At 40.4% G+C, this 14,615-nt stretch overlaps 1 protein-coding gene across 1 annotated transcript; it reads right to left on the reverse strand.

The window, feature by feature from the left end:
- Positions 1 to 4,015: 4,015 nt before the first annotated feature.
- LOC145496924 (adenosine receptor A2a-like) lies at positions 4,016 to 14,587 on the reverse strand. Its single transcript, XM_081476691.1, has 2 exons — positions 12,846 to 14,587; positions 4,016 to 7,445 (listed from the first exon to the last, which is right to left on the reverse strand). The coding sequence occupies exon 2, from the start codon at positions 7,391 to 7,393 to the stop codon at positions 6,482 to 6,484; it is 912 nt and encodes a 303-aa protein (XP_081332817.1). The 5' UTR covers positions 7,394 to 7,445; positions 12,846 to 14,587; the 3' UTR covers positions 4,016 to 6,481.
- Positions 14,588 to 14,615: the final 28 nt, after the last annotated feature.

Raw genomic sequence — 14,615 nt, forward strand, 5'->3', positions numbered from 1 at the left:
AGAAACATGTAAAAACCATGTAAATGAAAAAAGGGGGGCTGTAAGAAACATGTAAAAACCATGTAAATGAAAAAAGGGGGCCTGTAAGAAACATGTAAAAAGCATGTAAATGAAAAAAGGGGGCCTGTAAGAAACATGTAAAAAGCATGTAAATGAAAAAAGGAGGCCTGTAAGAAACATGTAAAAAGCATGTAAATGAAAAAAGGGGGCCTGTAAGAAACAGGTAAAAACAATGTAAATGAAAGAAAGGGAGCCTGTGAGAAACATGTAAAAACCATGTAAATGGAAAACCCAGAAGTTGCACGGGTGCGACACCGCACTAATTAAGCTGTCTTCTTAGAATTGTTACTGCACATGCAGGCGTCCCAAGCTTACGTCTCTAGAAAAGAGAAAAATTATTTCTCGGACACGTACGTATTTATTCATGAAGGACCACGAAAGCGTCACGTGTTGTGTGAGTTCAAGACGGAAAGAGCCCTGGTGACCGAGTTTGAACTGACGCGGAGTTAGGTTAGGCAGGGAACCATAAGGGACACCCAACGACCGTTTCCTCTCGAATGCTTTTAAACGCTGTTTTACGCTATCTGGAGTACTTTCAAAGCTCTGTAGGTTAATTTTAGGTTGCGCAAAAAAAAAATTTATCTGTTCGGTTATTCTAGAGGAGCTTGAGTATTCTCGAACTTATTAGGGCTTTTTTGTCCATTTCCCGAAAACGTTAGGTCTTATCGCCTTTCCGAAAATGATAGCTGACTTTTTTTCGGTACTCAAAATGACATTTTTAATAATCCGAAAACAACAAACATTAAACTTCTCATATCGCGAAAGTTCGAGGTCACAGTTGTGCCCCTGAACCGCTGAGAATGAACGAAATATCATCGATTTAGAGCGTTAAATATTCCGAAACATGAACATTCTACAAGTAAGATTAATATAACTAAGTCTGCCCTTGCATGTTCACTGTTTCTTTGTTTTTTTTTTGTTTTGTTTTGTTTTTTTTGGTGATTTCTACCGTTTTGTGCTTTCATTGCCATCACTGTTACCCCAGTCCCTTTGTAAGAGCATACCAGCCTTGTGAGTGCCCGATCTCCTACAAGCAGGAATCAGCGGTCTTCACGTTAGGTACCACGTTCTCTCGGTTCTCCCGCCACGTTTGGCAGTTCGTTTGAACTTGCATCGAACTCGAGCTCTGTTTTAACGGGCCAAAATCCACTCTACCTTCGCTTCGTCACCGTGCACTGTTTCAAGGCAAAGTGTACCATTACCCAGAAGTTGAAGATAGCGACTACAGGCAACAAAAACAGCAGGTAAGCAAGTTTTGCATAAATTGAACGAGCAGAGTAAAGCACCGCATGGGCCTTTCGTCAAAATGTCATACAACGTGAGTGCCACAGAGTCGATGATCTTTGTATTTTATTCATCTTAACCGGGCTTAGCCAGGGACGGGCGGATTGGGATCATTTTGCGTAATGTCACTTAAGTGCATGCCTTAGACGTTTAGACAGTACCACCTCTCCCCTTGGGGAGACGGGTCGGAGTTCCCCTATATATTGGCTAAATAGGTATTTGCCACGGGATAGATAGGTGTTTGAGGTTCCCGATCCTTAAATAGGGTACCTCTTTTGCCCCTGTTGGAATTTTGTTCCTGGAGCTGTGATACTTAGATAGGGTACCTAAATTATATCAGCTAAAATTCCAGTGTGTAAATGCCCAGCTTAACGAAAAGCAATCCTATGCTCGATGCTTAACTTCTGACTGACCCGTTCACACCATTCTTATTTTTTGTTTTTTTCCCTTGAACAGGGATTCATCTTTCGGATTTGTGCCTTAAATAGGGTATCAACCTGCGTTGCTTCATCCTTAAATAAGTTCAGGGTTTAAGTTAGGGTACATACCAATCCAAAATTTACTGGTGTTCCCTCTCGGGACAGTACGTGGGACAGTTTACTGTTATTTTCTCCATGGAAGCCATACCAGCAGTGAACGTACGTCCACCATCCATTGTAACTAGGTCGGCTTCTCCTTTCTCGATCTTATTGATGTTCACACCAAATTTGCATTCTGTGTTAAGACTGTTAATTTGATAGGATTTAAAGTTAACTGGAAACTTTGCAACAAGTTTTTCAAATGTTTGTGTCATCTCTCTGCATTTAGTCATTTCTGCTTAAGTAGCGCACCAAGCCATGTTCAGAAACGTCGCTGCTAGAAAACGAAACAGGACAGAAATTAGAAGTTTTCTACAAATCATAAGATTCAGTTTAACCGTTTCAAACTTATGAAGGAGAGTCACAGAGACCGGAATATGAAGGGCATAAGACCAGGCCCAAGAATAGCATTTGATCCGCTTGAGCGGTAGAAATCGTACGCACGGCGACGACGACGGAGTCGCGCAACATGACGGCCATACTCCAGGTAATAGGTTGGCAGAGACATGCAATCTTCGTTTATTTAAGAAATTAATAGAAAATACGTACCGTGTTTCTATCGAGTTATAGAAACCCGGGTGGAAGTTTGGGAAAACGAGAAATGCTGTGGGAACACGAGCCACAGGCGAGTGTTTCCACAGCTTTTTCGAGTTCTCCCAAACTCTCACGAGTGTTCCTTTAACTCGATAGAAAGACGGAGAACATGTTTTCTATTTCTTTTAGAAAACACCGCGACGAAAAAAAGGAAAACAACTTGTTTCCTCTGATCATCAAAATGTAAATTATCTTTGCATGCGCCATCCTTACGTCAACAGCTCTTCCTAGTTCTGTGTATCTATCGAGTATTAGTAGAATTCTACTAGTATACTAATGCAAATGCTGCAATCTGATTGGCTGAGCTACTCGCATACTATCAGCCATTAGAGTGCAGTGGCTGTCGGTTGTCCACGAAATGCGACGTTTTTATCGTTTTTCTGAAGTTTTGGAAGAAAGTTTAGATGTAAATGGATAATTAAATTCCTGAGAAGACTGAAACAAGGACATAAAAGGGTTCTTGACTTTAAAAACTTGAAATTATTGAAAAAAAAAAAAAAAACTGCTGCGCGCGCGTAAACAACTACAAATTTACCAAGGACAATTCAATACCTGCGATTTTGTTAAAGCGTAAAGCTCAATAAAGCGTTGAAAAATAATTGGAAACCGTTATTTCCGTTAATTTCAGTTAGAATTCTACTAAAACAATTAGATTATTCGCCCTCGATCGACTTCTATGAGGCGATAGTTTATTCGGCCTCGAGCTCATAATCTAATTGTTAATCAGTACAAATCTACTAGCATTCTATCACGAATGTCGTCCTCTGGTTACGCTACTCTAGTGAGTAGCGTAGCAGTGTGCCCTTGTTAACAAAATAAGGGCCGCTTCTTGGCGTTTTCGAAGTGCCTGTGAAGAGGATTTAGATAAAGTTTGAACGACTAGTAGATTCATACTAAAACAATTAGATTATTCACTCTCGATTTCTATGCGTGATAACTATCACGCGATAGAAATCGAGAGCGAATAATCTAGTTGTTTAATAGAAACACGATTTTTAACCAATCAGCGAGCGTATTTTCTTAGGGCTGTTTTCTAAATCAATATATTTCATTTTGGACATCAATGCTATGCTCATTTGACACCTGTCAAAACAAGGTATCCGCTGCCCAGTATCACGTGACCATATCGTGGGTTCAAGTTCAGAGCTCATCAGTATTCTTCCTGACTGGTAGTTCAAAACAGTTTTGGGATTTTTTTTGGTCGTTAACAAAAAAAAGCGATGCTGTTTAAACTTTGTCAATAACAGATTATCGTTTCTTCAAAATGTTTTCAAGAATATTTTCAGCCTTAAGAATATTCAGCCTCAGGCGGAAAACAATATTCTTATGAAATAGAGTTTAAATGAATTATTATATGACGGAGAAAATCACTTCATTGTGATTGGCTGAGAGCAGGCCAATTTTAATTTCGTTCTTAAATTTTAATTTGTACCGCAGTAAACACTAGCTTGAACAAGTGACAAGTCATCATCTTGGGCAAAAGCTAAAAGAGAAAGCGTCGACACAAAATGCCACGTGATGCGGGATACTAAATTGCTCGATTAACAATAATTTTGGGAAGGGTCCTTGGGGACTGAAAACCAGTCTTTTTTTTGCATATAGATAAGCAGTGATACCTGACAGAGCTCCAGTTGGTACTCGGCATTATTAATGCTGCCATCTATCTTAAACGTTGTGACAGCTAAAATCAGATATAAACGGCGGTGCTCAAACTCATTCTTTACTTTGATTTAAAATTTGGTAAACTATGTTACACACTCTCTCACTCTCTCTGCCAAGCAGCAGCCCATGTATCAGAGATCAAGGAATTAACTTGACAAGATTAAGCTCTTGTCCTGAGTGGGCGGACGAATTAACTCTGTTAACTCTGTTAACGGTGTCAGGAGACTGAACAGTAAGGAGGTGTAAGGAAGTGAGGTTTCCAGCGTAAGCCTTCTTTGTTCTAGTATTTAGAATGCTGGGAAAACCTAAAACGGTTTACTTATAAATCAACTTGACGTTAATACTTACCGGGGTAGAACGCCGCGAGAATTAACATTTAGCTAAATTTGGATTAGCCTGCTATTTTTTGCTGGGCGCATACTGTCTCTACATCTTTTGTTCTCTTTGTAAAATACCTCTTTTGGTTTATTATTTTTTATTTTCTTTTTGTCCTTTTATAATGACATGCCTTAAGCAGCCAGGTAATGTCACCACCTAGCTTGTGTCGAAGTTAGGATAGCTATTCTCGACAAAAACTATAATCACATCCTTGCATACGGCTGGCGCACGGGAAATTTGAATTTACCAATCAGAATTCAGCAGGCGGGAAAAACTTTACTGTCCTGACGCCAATGTAAGTTAACAGGAAAGGCACTGAAATCAGGCAACTTTTCTCGCTGGACATGGCATTGGCTTTTCACGAAAAGGGATCTACAATTACAAAAACCATATCAGATCGTAAAAAGTGGAAAATATGAAACATTTTTTTGTCTCCAAGCTTCTAATTTGGCGCCAAAAATGGGTCGCCGGCGTCCGGCGTGGCAACTCGCTCGTAGCTCGTCGAGTGTCGCCAGTTAGGATAATAGTTGTGTTATTTTGAACAAAATATGCTATTCTTCGTCAAATTAAACCCGGAATTCCCAAGTTAACTATTAGAAGAGGCCAAAGCAACTTTAGCATTGTCTTCATTCTTGTTAGCTGCGAAGAAAATGGCTATTGTCGTGTCGTTTCAGTAGGTCAGTTTTGACTGCCGATAGTACTGCGGGCGCAACCGCGGTATTCAGGGATTCAACTTATTAGCTAATCAACGTACAAATTTTGTTTGTTGGTTTGTTTGTTTGTTTTGGAGCTACTTTTGAGCAACCTTCGTTACAAGTTTTTGTTTCTTTTGAGCAACGTTTTGCGAAATTGCGGACTTTCTGGAGCAACTTGTGGAAAGCCCTACCTAGGGGTACTTCCAGAAAAATTGGGGGGGGGGTGCGGCCCGTTTCCCAAAACTCCTACCCTATTTATGACCAAAATCTGCGATTTTCCCTACCCTATTTATGACCTGACCAAAAATTTGATTCCCTATTTGTGACCTAACCCTCAAATCAATAACCTGTATCAGACCTGCCTAATAATTAGTTCCCTAGTTTAGACCAAAGTTAAATTGCCCTAAACATAATTTATGAAGGTCTTTTGTTGATGGTCCTATAATGATGATAATGATGAAAAACTAGCTTCCTCTCAAAAAAGAAAACCCGTATCAAGACTAGAGTGCAAAAACTGTACCCTATTTATGACCAAAAGGGCTAAAAAACCATACCCTTAGGGGCCGCGTACCTCCCCCTGGGTTGCAACCCAGTTAATCATCCAGATGTTCCCAGCTGTAAAAGCACAATTTACCCAGTTTAGACATCTACTTAGCCAAGATTTTGGAGCGTTTTTCTCCCCTCTCCAAAGCAAATAATTGTTTTATCGACTAATTGCGGTTCATCTGACGAATAAAAGGCAACTGGAATACTGCAATTAGGAATGCATGACATATGGTTTTATGCACAAATTAAAGAAAGGTATTATCTTGGAGTCACAGCACAAAGAAAAAATAACAAAGTAAATTTAAAATCCTGTGCATTAAACTTTTAAACTTTTCTTGGGAATCAACTTTGAAGGAAACTACTTGACCAAAGAGTGCCTCTTACACTATTTTTTTTTTTACTATTTAACTACAATCCTGGCTAAAAGGTCCTTGGGCCGCATGACCGGCAAAATGCCAATTAATGACGTACAATATTAAAAGTACGAGGTCGTTTTCTAATTTTTCAATCCCCCTCCACCCCCTTCTTTCCCGGAGTCTCGGTCTCTCGGACCCGCGTCGAAACATTGTGTTGCGTGCATGAGGGAGGTGAAGGTGAGGTAAAGGCAATTTCTTACCAAACGATAAAGTGCCCCTACACGTTTGGCCTGGAGTATGCCAGTCTTTTAGCAAGTCTATACTGGCCTTATAAAATCTGTCTGCATGCCACCTTAAAGTCATTAAACATTCTCTTAATTGCCCTCCAGAAGCTTGGCATTCTGAAAGTGTATAATACTGGATTGAGGGCAGAATTAAAAAGGGCAAGAAACATAAGGCCTCGGCAGATGTGCCCGTCGATTTTAGGTTCATGATACTTTATAGTTACAACGACAACAGAGGGAAGCCAGCATAATGCAAACGTGCCATAAAATAGAAAGATGGCCTTGGCAACTTGTTGCTCTCGTTTGCGAGCTGTTATGTATGCCTGCCCAGGCTCAATCAGTGCTGCTTGAGCTCCTTGTGCGAGAAGTGACTTGTTGAACTTTCGGATGATTATAAACATGCGGATATACAAGCCGAGCATGATAAACAGCAAGAAAACTCCAATACCGGCAAACAGAAACAAAGTATACTCCCGCCGATCCCAAAAGGGAATTTTCAACGAGCTTATCACTAATGCCGTCAACCATATCAGAAAAATGGAGATCTTCACGGCTGTACCGCTACAAAGCGCTTCTCTCTGCAAAGGTCTCTCTAAGACAATGTATCTCTCGATTGTGAGAGACAACACTGTGAGATTGGAGGCTCCAACTGCCAAGACGAGAATCACATTAACTGCGATGGAATAGTTCGATTTGTTTGAACCATTTTCTTTCACCCAGTACTGAAGGACCCAAACAGGCTCAACTACAAGGCCCATTATCAGGTCAGCTACTGCAAGGTTCACCAGAAGGTAATTGGCAGTCGTCCGTAGTTCTCCAAATGGGTCCTTGTACAAAGTTACAATCACCAGAAGATTCCCTGCTGTAGTTATTACGGCAAGCGCGATAGCAATGACCATTTCATGAGTCATGACTTTCTCGGGCAAAAACGGATGGCTTTCAGGATGTGCTGTCATCTTGCTAACAATAATCAGTGCAAGCAGTTATGCTAGAACGTCAGCTGCAGTACTGCAACAAAATGCCAGAAATATATTAGGTGGATTCTGGGTGGAGCCATCACTTTGGTTATGGGGAGGAAGGCGTGTAATATGATACTGCTGTTTTTGAGGGAAGCAACAGTTTCATTTTATTTTATTTTATATGTTAAGTGCTTTTTTTTTTTAGTAGCGTATAAATACCAAACCAAACAGTGAAAGAGACCACCATTTATTTATTATTGTTGATATATATATATATATATATAAAAAGTTAAGATGCTTCGAGCCAACAGGGATGCCACGCGCCAGAAGGATCCAAAAGGATTCGTAGTCCAGACCTCGAGTAATGAAATTTGTAGGCAATTGTGGAAAACGAGGACGGACAACTTCGAGCGAAAAAAAATATATATACAGTAAAAAATCTAAGAAATCTAAAAAAAGGTTTAGGTTATTAAATTTTTAAACCTTTTTTTAGATTTCTTAGATTTTTTACTGTATATATATTTTTTTTCGCTCGAAGTTGTCCGTCCTCGTTTTCCACAATTGCCTATATATATATATATATATATATATATATATATATATATTGCGCATGCTCACTAGCTCGCTAGTTTGAGCACTCTGGTAACGGCTTAGATACTACCACATGTGTAGCATTTGGGGCGGCTTTTTAAGCTTAACCTCCATCCTAGTCTTCAGCACTGCACTGATGAGGCCCAGAAGGCCGAAACAGTACTGTCTGCAGTTAGATATAGCTCGCTGGCATACAAAGCTCTGCTTTCATGTTCAGTTTGAGCACTCTACTGGGATGAGTCGTTACTGTTGCAATTGCGCATGCTCACTAGCTCGCTAGTTTGAGCACTCTGGTAACGGCTTAGATACTACCACATGTGTAGCATTTGGGGCGGCTTTTTAAGCTTAACCTCTATCCTAGTCTTCAGCACTGCACTGATGAGGCCCAGAAGGCCGAAACAGTACTGTCTGCAGTTATATATATATATATATATATATATATATATATATATATATATATATATATATATATATATATATATATATATATATATATATATATATATATATATATAGGCAATTGTGGAAAACGAGGACGGACAACTTCGAGCGAAAAAAATATATATATACAGTAAAAAATCTAAGAAATCTAAAAAAAGGTTTTAAAAATTTAATAAAAATAAACGTTTCGGTCAAAGACCTTCATCAGTTGCATCGAGCGCGGAATGGCACATCCAGATTTCAACAGATTGTTTTTCGAAGTCTTTAGCTACATCAAAGTTCAAAGCAAATGACGCCAACAGCAGCTAGAAATGTCTAGTCCATTGCACGTCTAAGCCCTAAATTGATGTGGCGAAAGATGTTTGCTTCATCAGTGCCGATTAGCGTTTATTTAGGTTTTTTTTACATTATTTATCGACCCCCCCCCCTTTTTCAATTTGCGTTAAGTTTAGCCCAGGCTACACTCGTCTGAATTCAGTTCGCGCGGTGACTCTGACAAGGAGCGACCGATTAGCGTTCTGTATTTGCTGTCTAAAGGAAGTCTGCCCGAGGACATCATTAAGTCGTAGTCCATTATCGTACCTGAGGCGGGCCTGAGGACATGTGTAAACTGTACGGGTTACATTTAGTCCCGTAACAGAAGGCGGTTTGCCCTGTGGCGATAATGTTATGCTTGCTTTAGACAGCAAAAATCTTTCGCCACATCAATTTAGGGCTTAGACGTGCAATGGACTAGACATTTCTAGCTGCTGTTGGCGTCATTTGCTTTGAACTTTGATGTAGCTAAAGACTTCGAAAAACAATCTGTTGAAAAATTGAAGTACATCCGGGACATTGCTATTTGCGAGCAAAACATGGCCACGAGGAGGGAGAAGAACACGAGTTCAAGCGCTGATCGTGAGTAGAATTTCCTTGTTTTATCAATTTTAGCCGTTCTCGGCTTAGCTAAGTATCAGAACTGTCTGTGATTCGGTAGCGCGGAAGAAATTTATTTGCGTGGCTTCCGGGCGATAATTGACGTAACGACAACATGTTGAGTGTTCGCTTACTGCTAACTATGGCCTAGTTTGTCTGAAGTTCAATCGATTCTCGATGTAGGAAGCTCTTGTTCAGTCCATTTAGGACGATGCAGGCCTTTAGAAAGCGATAGATTAGCTCTCCGCCGCGGTTTTGATATCTGTACGTTCGTGTTGATTTAGACTCCAATTTCATGTTAAAAGCACTCTTAATTAAATTGTACAATTCATGATTCAACGAAAAGACGGTGAATTTAGTCTTCCTGGCCTCAAAAGGCATACAGGAGAGTTATTTGCTGCTATTTGAGCTACGATAAGCCTCGTGGAAAGCTAGCTCTAGGACAGAATTGTGGCAAGTTAGATTATCAGTGACAAGTCAAATTCTATGGCTATGTTTTTGCGAATCCGGTCAGATATTGAAATGAAATGTCACGTAACGGCTACTTTTTGGCTGAAATATAGAGGTAAATAACCGATTCCACTGCTTACCATGCTCTTGTTAGCGTGACTGGCTAATTTAACCCACAGTAAAGACATAGTGAGGTCATTTAGGTGAAATCGCAGAGGTTAAGCCTGTCTAAATTAGTGTCGCGGCGAACCAAATGATCAATTTAAGCTCTAATTTAGTTTTGTTTGGCTCGTTCGACTCATTTGCAGCGACTTTAAAGGCTTGTATAGGCATGGTATGGACTCTATTAAGAGTACACGAGGTAGATAGCACTCTCGGTGCGACATGGCCATATTTATGTACATTTTCTAACCGTTTTTTCAAAAACATACCCGCTATTTTGGTGCAAAGTCTTTAACACGGTTTTCATAAATTATATATATATATATATATATATATATATATATATATATATATATATATATATATATATATATATATATATATAAGCTTATTTTAACGACGTGCGGTACGGATCAAGTCTCGTGACCTTTCATAATAAATGAGCGGTTCCGGACGGAAAGTGCGAAGTCAGCAAGCTTCACTTACCGGCAGCAATAAGGCTAATAACTATGACGCTGCATAATAATAAATAGGTGAACGACATAAAAATCGTGTTCATGAAAAATAATGACTTGGATATTCTCAAGCAAGATATTCATGAGCAAACTTATATTGCTATCCAAATGCGTGTTGTTGCCCATCGTTGAGAATGCAAAAGTTTATAACTAATAATAAACAATTCCTCTAGAAGATAAGGCTAATTTAATAAGCGATACATTCGGTTGACCTAGTAATATTTCCATACCATAGACGAGAAAGTCCATTTTAAACTTGTCCGCAGGGTTCTGTAGCGCGATTTGTTTTACATGTATCCAGGAAGACCTTTGATTGGCCGAATTTATACTAGAGACGAATTATCCGTCAGAGACGAATTAATTCGTCTAAGTATAAATTCGATACGAAGACGAATTATGGAGCAAATTTCGTCTGAGCCTGATTCGTCTGTTAGCACGTCTTCAAGACGTGCTAACAGACGGATAAATCGTCTTAGATGGATGATCCGTCTCTAAATTTATATCTAGACGGAAACGTAAACGGATTTTTGACGAAGTCTCCACATGAGAGGGACTGGTTTCTATATTTTCGCAGGGTTTCCTGGGATGTCTATTTCAAGATGGCGTACAGTAAGGCAACAAAGTTGACTTGCACAGATCAAGACACGGACGTCTTCGCGGAGGTTATCTTTGATCCACAATACAGAGGAAGTGATTACACCGTTGGGTGGGCTACAGTACTGGAACGTTTGGCACTGAAGAAGGCTCGGACATGCGCTTCACAGAGGATGTTCGTCTCTGATATGCCGCCATGTCTAATGCTCTTCTTCGCTATTTGTTTGTCAGCAACGCTACGAGTGCCGTCATGTTGTCTTTGATCTCTCGCTAAGCTTCCACTCGGCTCAACACCAAAACATCCGTCGTGTAACACGCGTAACGCGTGACGTATATGTCGACAAAATATTCGTCAAAATTCGTCTTCGGATTTATACTTAGACGACCTATCCGTCTGACGGATAATTCGTCTCTAGTATAAATTCGGCCAATCAGACCTTCTTGGAACCCGAAGGACGATATCATTGCTCCTAATTCATTATCGCCCTCTTAACTATCGATCGAGTCCACTTGATGCTTATTCCTTACCATTTCGGACTCTCTTAAGTTGTGTTTTGGTTCTAAGTACAGAATTTTGCAGTCTAGTAGAAAACTACGACACACGACGCCATGTTTGTTTGGATACCACGATCACAAAATAACTTTCTAATTAACAATTAGATTATGAGCTCGACATTTCTATGAGGTGATAGTTGATGATGCCGGAGGCCGAATCAACTATCGCCTCGTAGAAACCTTTTCGATCAGGCATTAGCATTTCGCTTATTTGGAGTACCTTTCGCGATATTCTAACCTTAATAGTCCTCCGTCCTACGGACTTCGCATTAAAAATGTGGTTTTGTATACACCGTTCAGCAGTCGGGGATTAACTAGCCTTAGTTTGGCAGTGGAAGTTGCCTTTGTGGAGAGGTGGCCGTTATAGAGAGATTAAAATAAGAATGAATGTATGGAGCCGGTCTGCCGGGATGAAAAAACGGCCATTGCAGAGAGGTGGCCGTTAGTGGAGGTTCGATTTTATGTACTTATCGATATATCGTTCGCCACACGTTTCGCTAAAATGGAGCAGCGTTGCGTGACGGCTCGCAAATAAATTTTCAAAACGCCACCGTCAGATTTCGTATTACAGTTCAGGACATATTTATATAGCTTCCCGCCGAACCTAGACTCGATTTCCACCGGGCTCCTTTCCCGAACAGCGGCTGGTATTAAAATCGAGCCACGAAGAACCCTACATTTGCCTCAGACTAGCCCTTGTTGCTCGTCATGCTTCTGACCCGTCACGCCACGTTTCCTGGAAAGACACTGTGACAATATTTCGTGGGAGAAAACAAGCGGCTAGCAAGTAGTCTGGCAATGAAACTCACGCCATGGAATTCTTGCCGAAGTTTACTTTTAAGCGATGTAACGTTGGATTGATGGAGAGATTGCCAGGCCATTTAAATCTCAGTTGCAATGCATGTCTGTCTCATACGTCCATCTTGGCTTGTACACGCTTTCTCCGTTCAATGATGTTAAAATGCAAGGAGTACAAACCAATTATAAGACCGGCGATGTCTCAGTTATTCTTTCAGACAGCTAAATTGACATTACGTTAAGTTTACAGCGACCCGACGTTTTCTTTACGGCGACGTTTGCTTATTTTAATAAGCAAACATCGCTGTAAAACTATATAAACTCGCTTAAAATTATGGTAAAGATGAATACCAGGAAGATAACATACTAAAACAAACTTGCCTGTACAATAAGGCATAACCATGCTTGAATCTTCCAAAGTAACTAACCTGTGTTGCAGACGTAAACGGGGAAGGAGTAAGGGACGCGAAAACGCAATGCGTTCTTCCTCTCTCCCAGTCCCCGTCCGTTTATCCATGCTCGACCACACCTCCCCCTACCCCGTCTCCCCCGTTTTACGCTCGGTACTCATCAAAGATCTGCGAAGAGCTACAAAGCTAGGAACAAAAAAACTCCAAGCAGTGCAGGCCACATTCCCACATTATAAGCTTCGTACACTTAGTAGTTAGCGTAATGTTTGTCAACTGCGTGCTACTCGCTCGATTTTCGAGCGATGACACCACTCGAGTTCAAAAGGATTGCGTGACTTATGTTTGTCATGATCGCGTGATGAGCCCAAAAAGTTTCTGCGGACCGGCAAGTAAACGCATTAATTTGCTTGAATGCGGCAATGTGTTTAGAAAAGAAAACTGGTTTTTATAACGGGTTGAATCAACACTTCATTTGTGGTGTAAATCGACAAAAGACCTTTAGTGTGCTGCAAATTCAGTTCGTAAGACTTCCCAAACCGGAAGTTATTCAAACATATAGCTGGTTTTCACATGGCGTCACTAAAATGAGAATCATACTAGGACCGCGAAGCGGCCTGAAGTTATAATTCAAATTATATGAACAGATGAAGTAAGAAATATATGAGACAACAAATGGTAGGAAATTCCCAGTTAGTGCTTCAAACTACTTTTTAACGCCATCAGAAGGGCGTACCCCCCTAAAGAAACAATGAAAGGGGCCTGGGTATACCCACAAGGCCCTGGGACCTAGATCTCGTGGTTCCGTGATGCTTCGGTGGCTTTTTGACGCCATGGAATAGACAGGCAAAAGAGAGACTCCATAGGAGGGAGGGAAGAAGGGTGGGAAGCTCATATATTTCTCACTTCATCTGTTCATATAATTCAACAGGAGAATTTAAAGCACGATGCTCCACTGTGATTTGTCGGTTTTCAACCGTGTGATTGGTGCATTTCGATCCTCACTGTTTCGTTGAATGGTTCCCACACCAGCCGCTTTGAAACTGAGCCAGAGACAGACAAACTTTAAATTAATTTTTCGGATTGGGCTTGGGAACGTATTGATCCAACTGTGGTATGGTCAACTAACAAAATACGCTTGTACCCAACCAAAAGAGCCAAGCCCAATACCCCCGTGGTTCATGGACAGAAGTCAACCAAAAGAGAGACTCCCCAGTTCAGGGTAAGGGTTCGTGAGTTTTTTCTATAAAATAGTAAGTTGCTTTAGTGTGGAATTAGGGTTTACGATGGAAAATAGACTTATCTAGTTTAAAAATTAAGGGGTGTGGTTGCATAATCATTATTTTCGTTGCACTTCCTATTCATGTGGTTTGATTTACTGAGGCCTGAAATCGTCCAAAAGGTACAATAACTGTAAAACACGTTAATGACTATTCCCACCCCCGCTCCAGGATTAAACCTCCTATGCATAGGACTGACTAAGATGCTCATTGAAGCTTTTTTTTTTTAATTTACCCTAAAATGTATCAAATTAATTCTTTGTGGGGTGTAGGATTTAATTTATTGTACCCCTAAAAGTTGCATGCACCAAAGCAGATTCTTATCCTATAGCTCAATCCCTCAAACATCCCTCACGCAGATTATTATGTGGCAAGTAGCATTGCTTATTTATGCCTTGCTTTAATTTGAAAACGTACCCTAGGACGTAACAGTTAATATTTAAAGTAGAACACCCAGATGATGCCTAAACTCTGATTGAACCCTCTAACAGGATTTCATCGCCATCAGTGC

Source organism: Orbicella franksi, chromosome 9 (genome assembly GCF_964199315.1).
Source record: "Orbicella franksi chromosome 9, jaOrbFran1.1, whole genome shotgun sequence".
Lineage (NCBI taxonomy): Eukaryota > Metazoa > Cnidaria > Anthozoa > Scleractinia > Merulinidae > Orbicella > Orbicella franksi.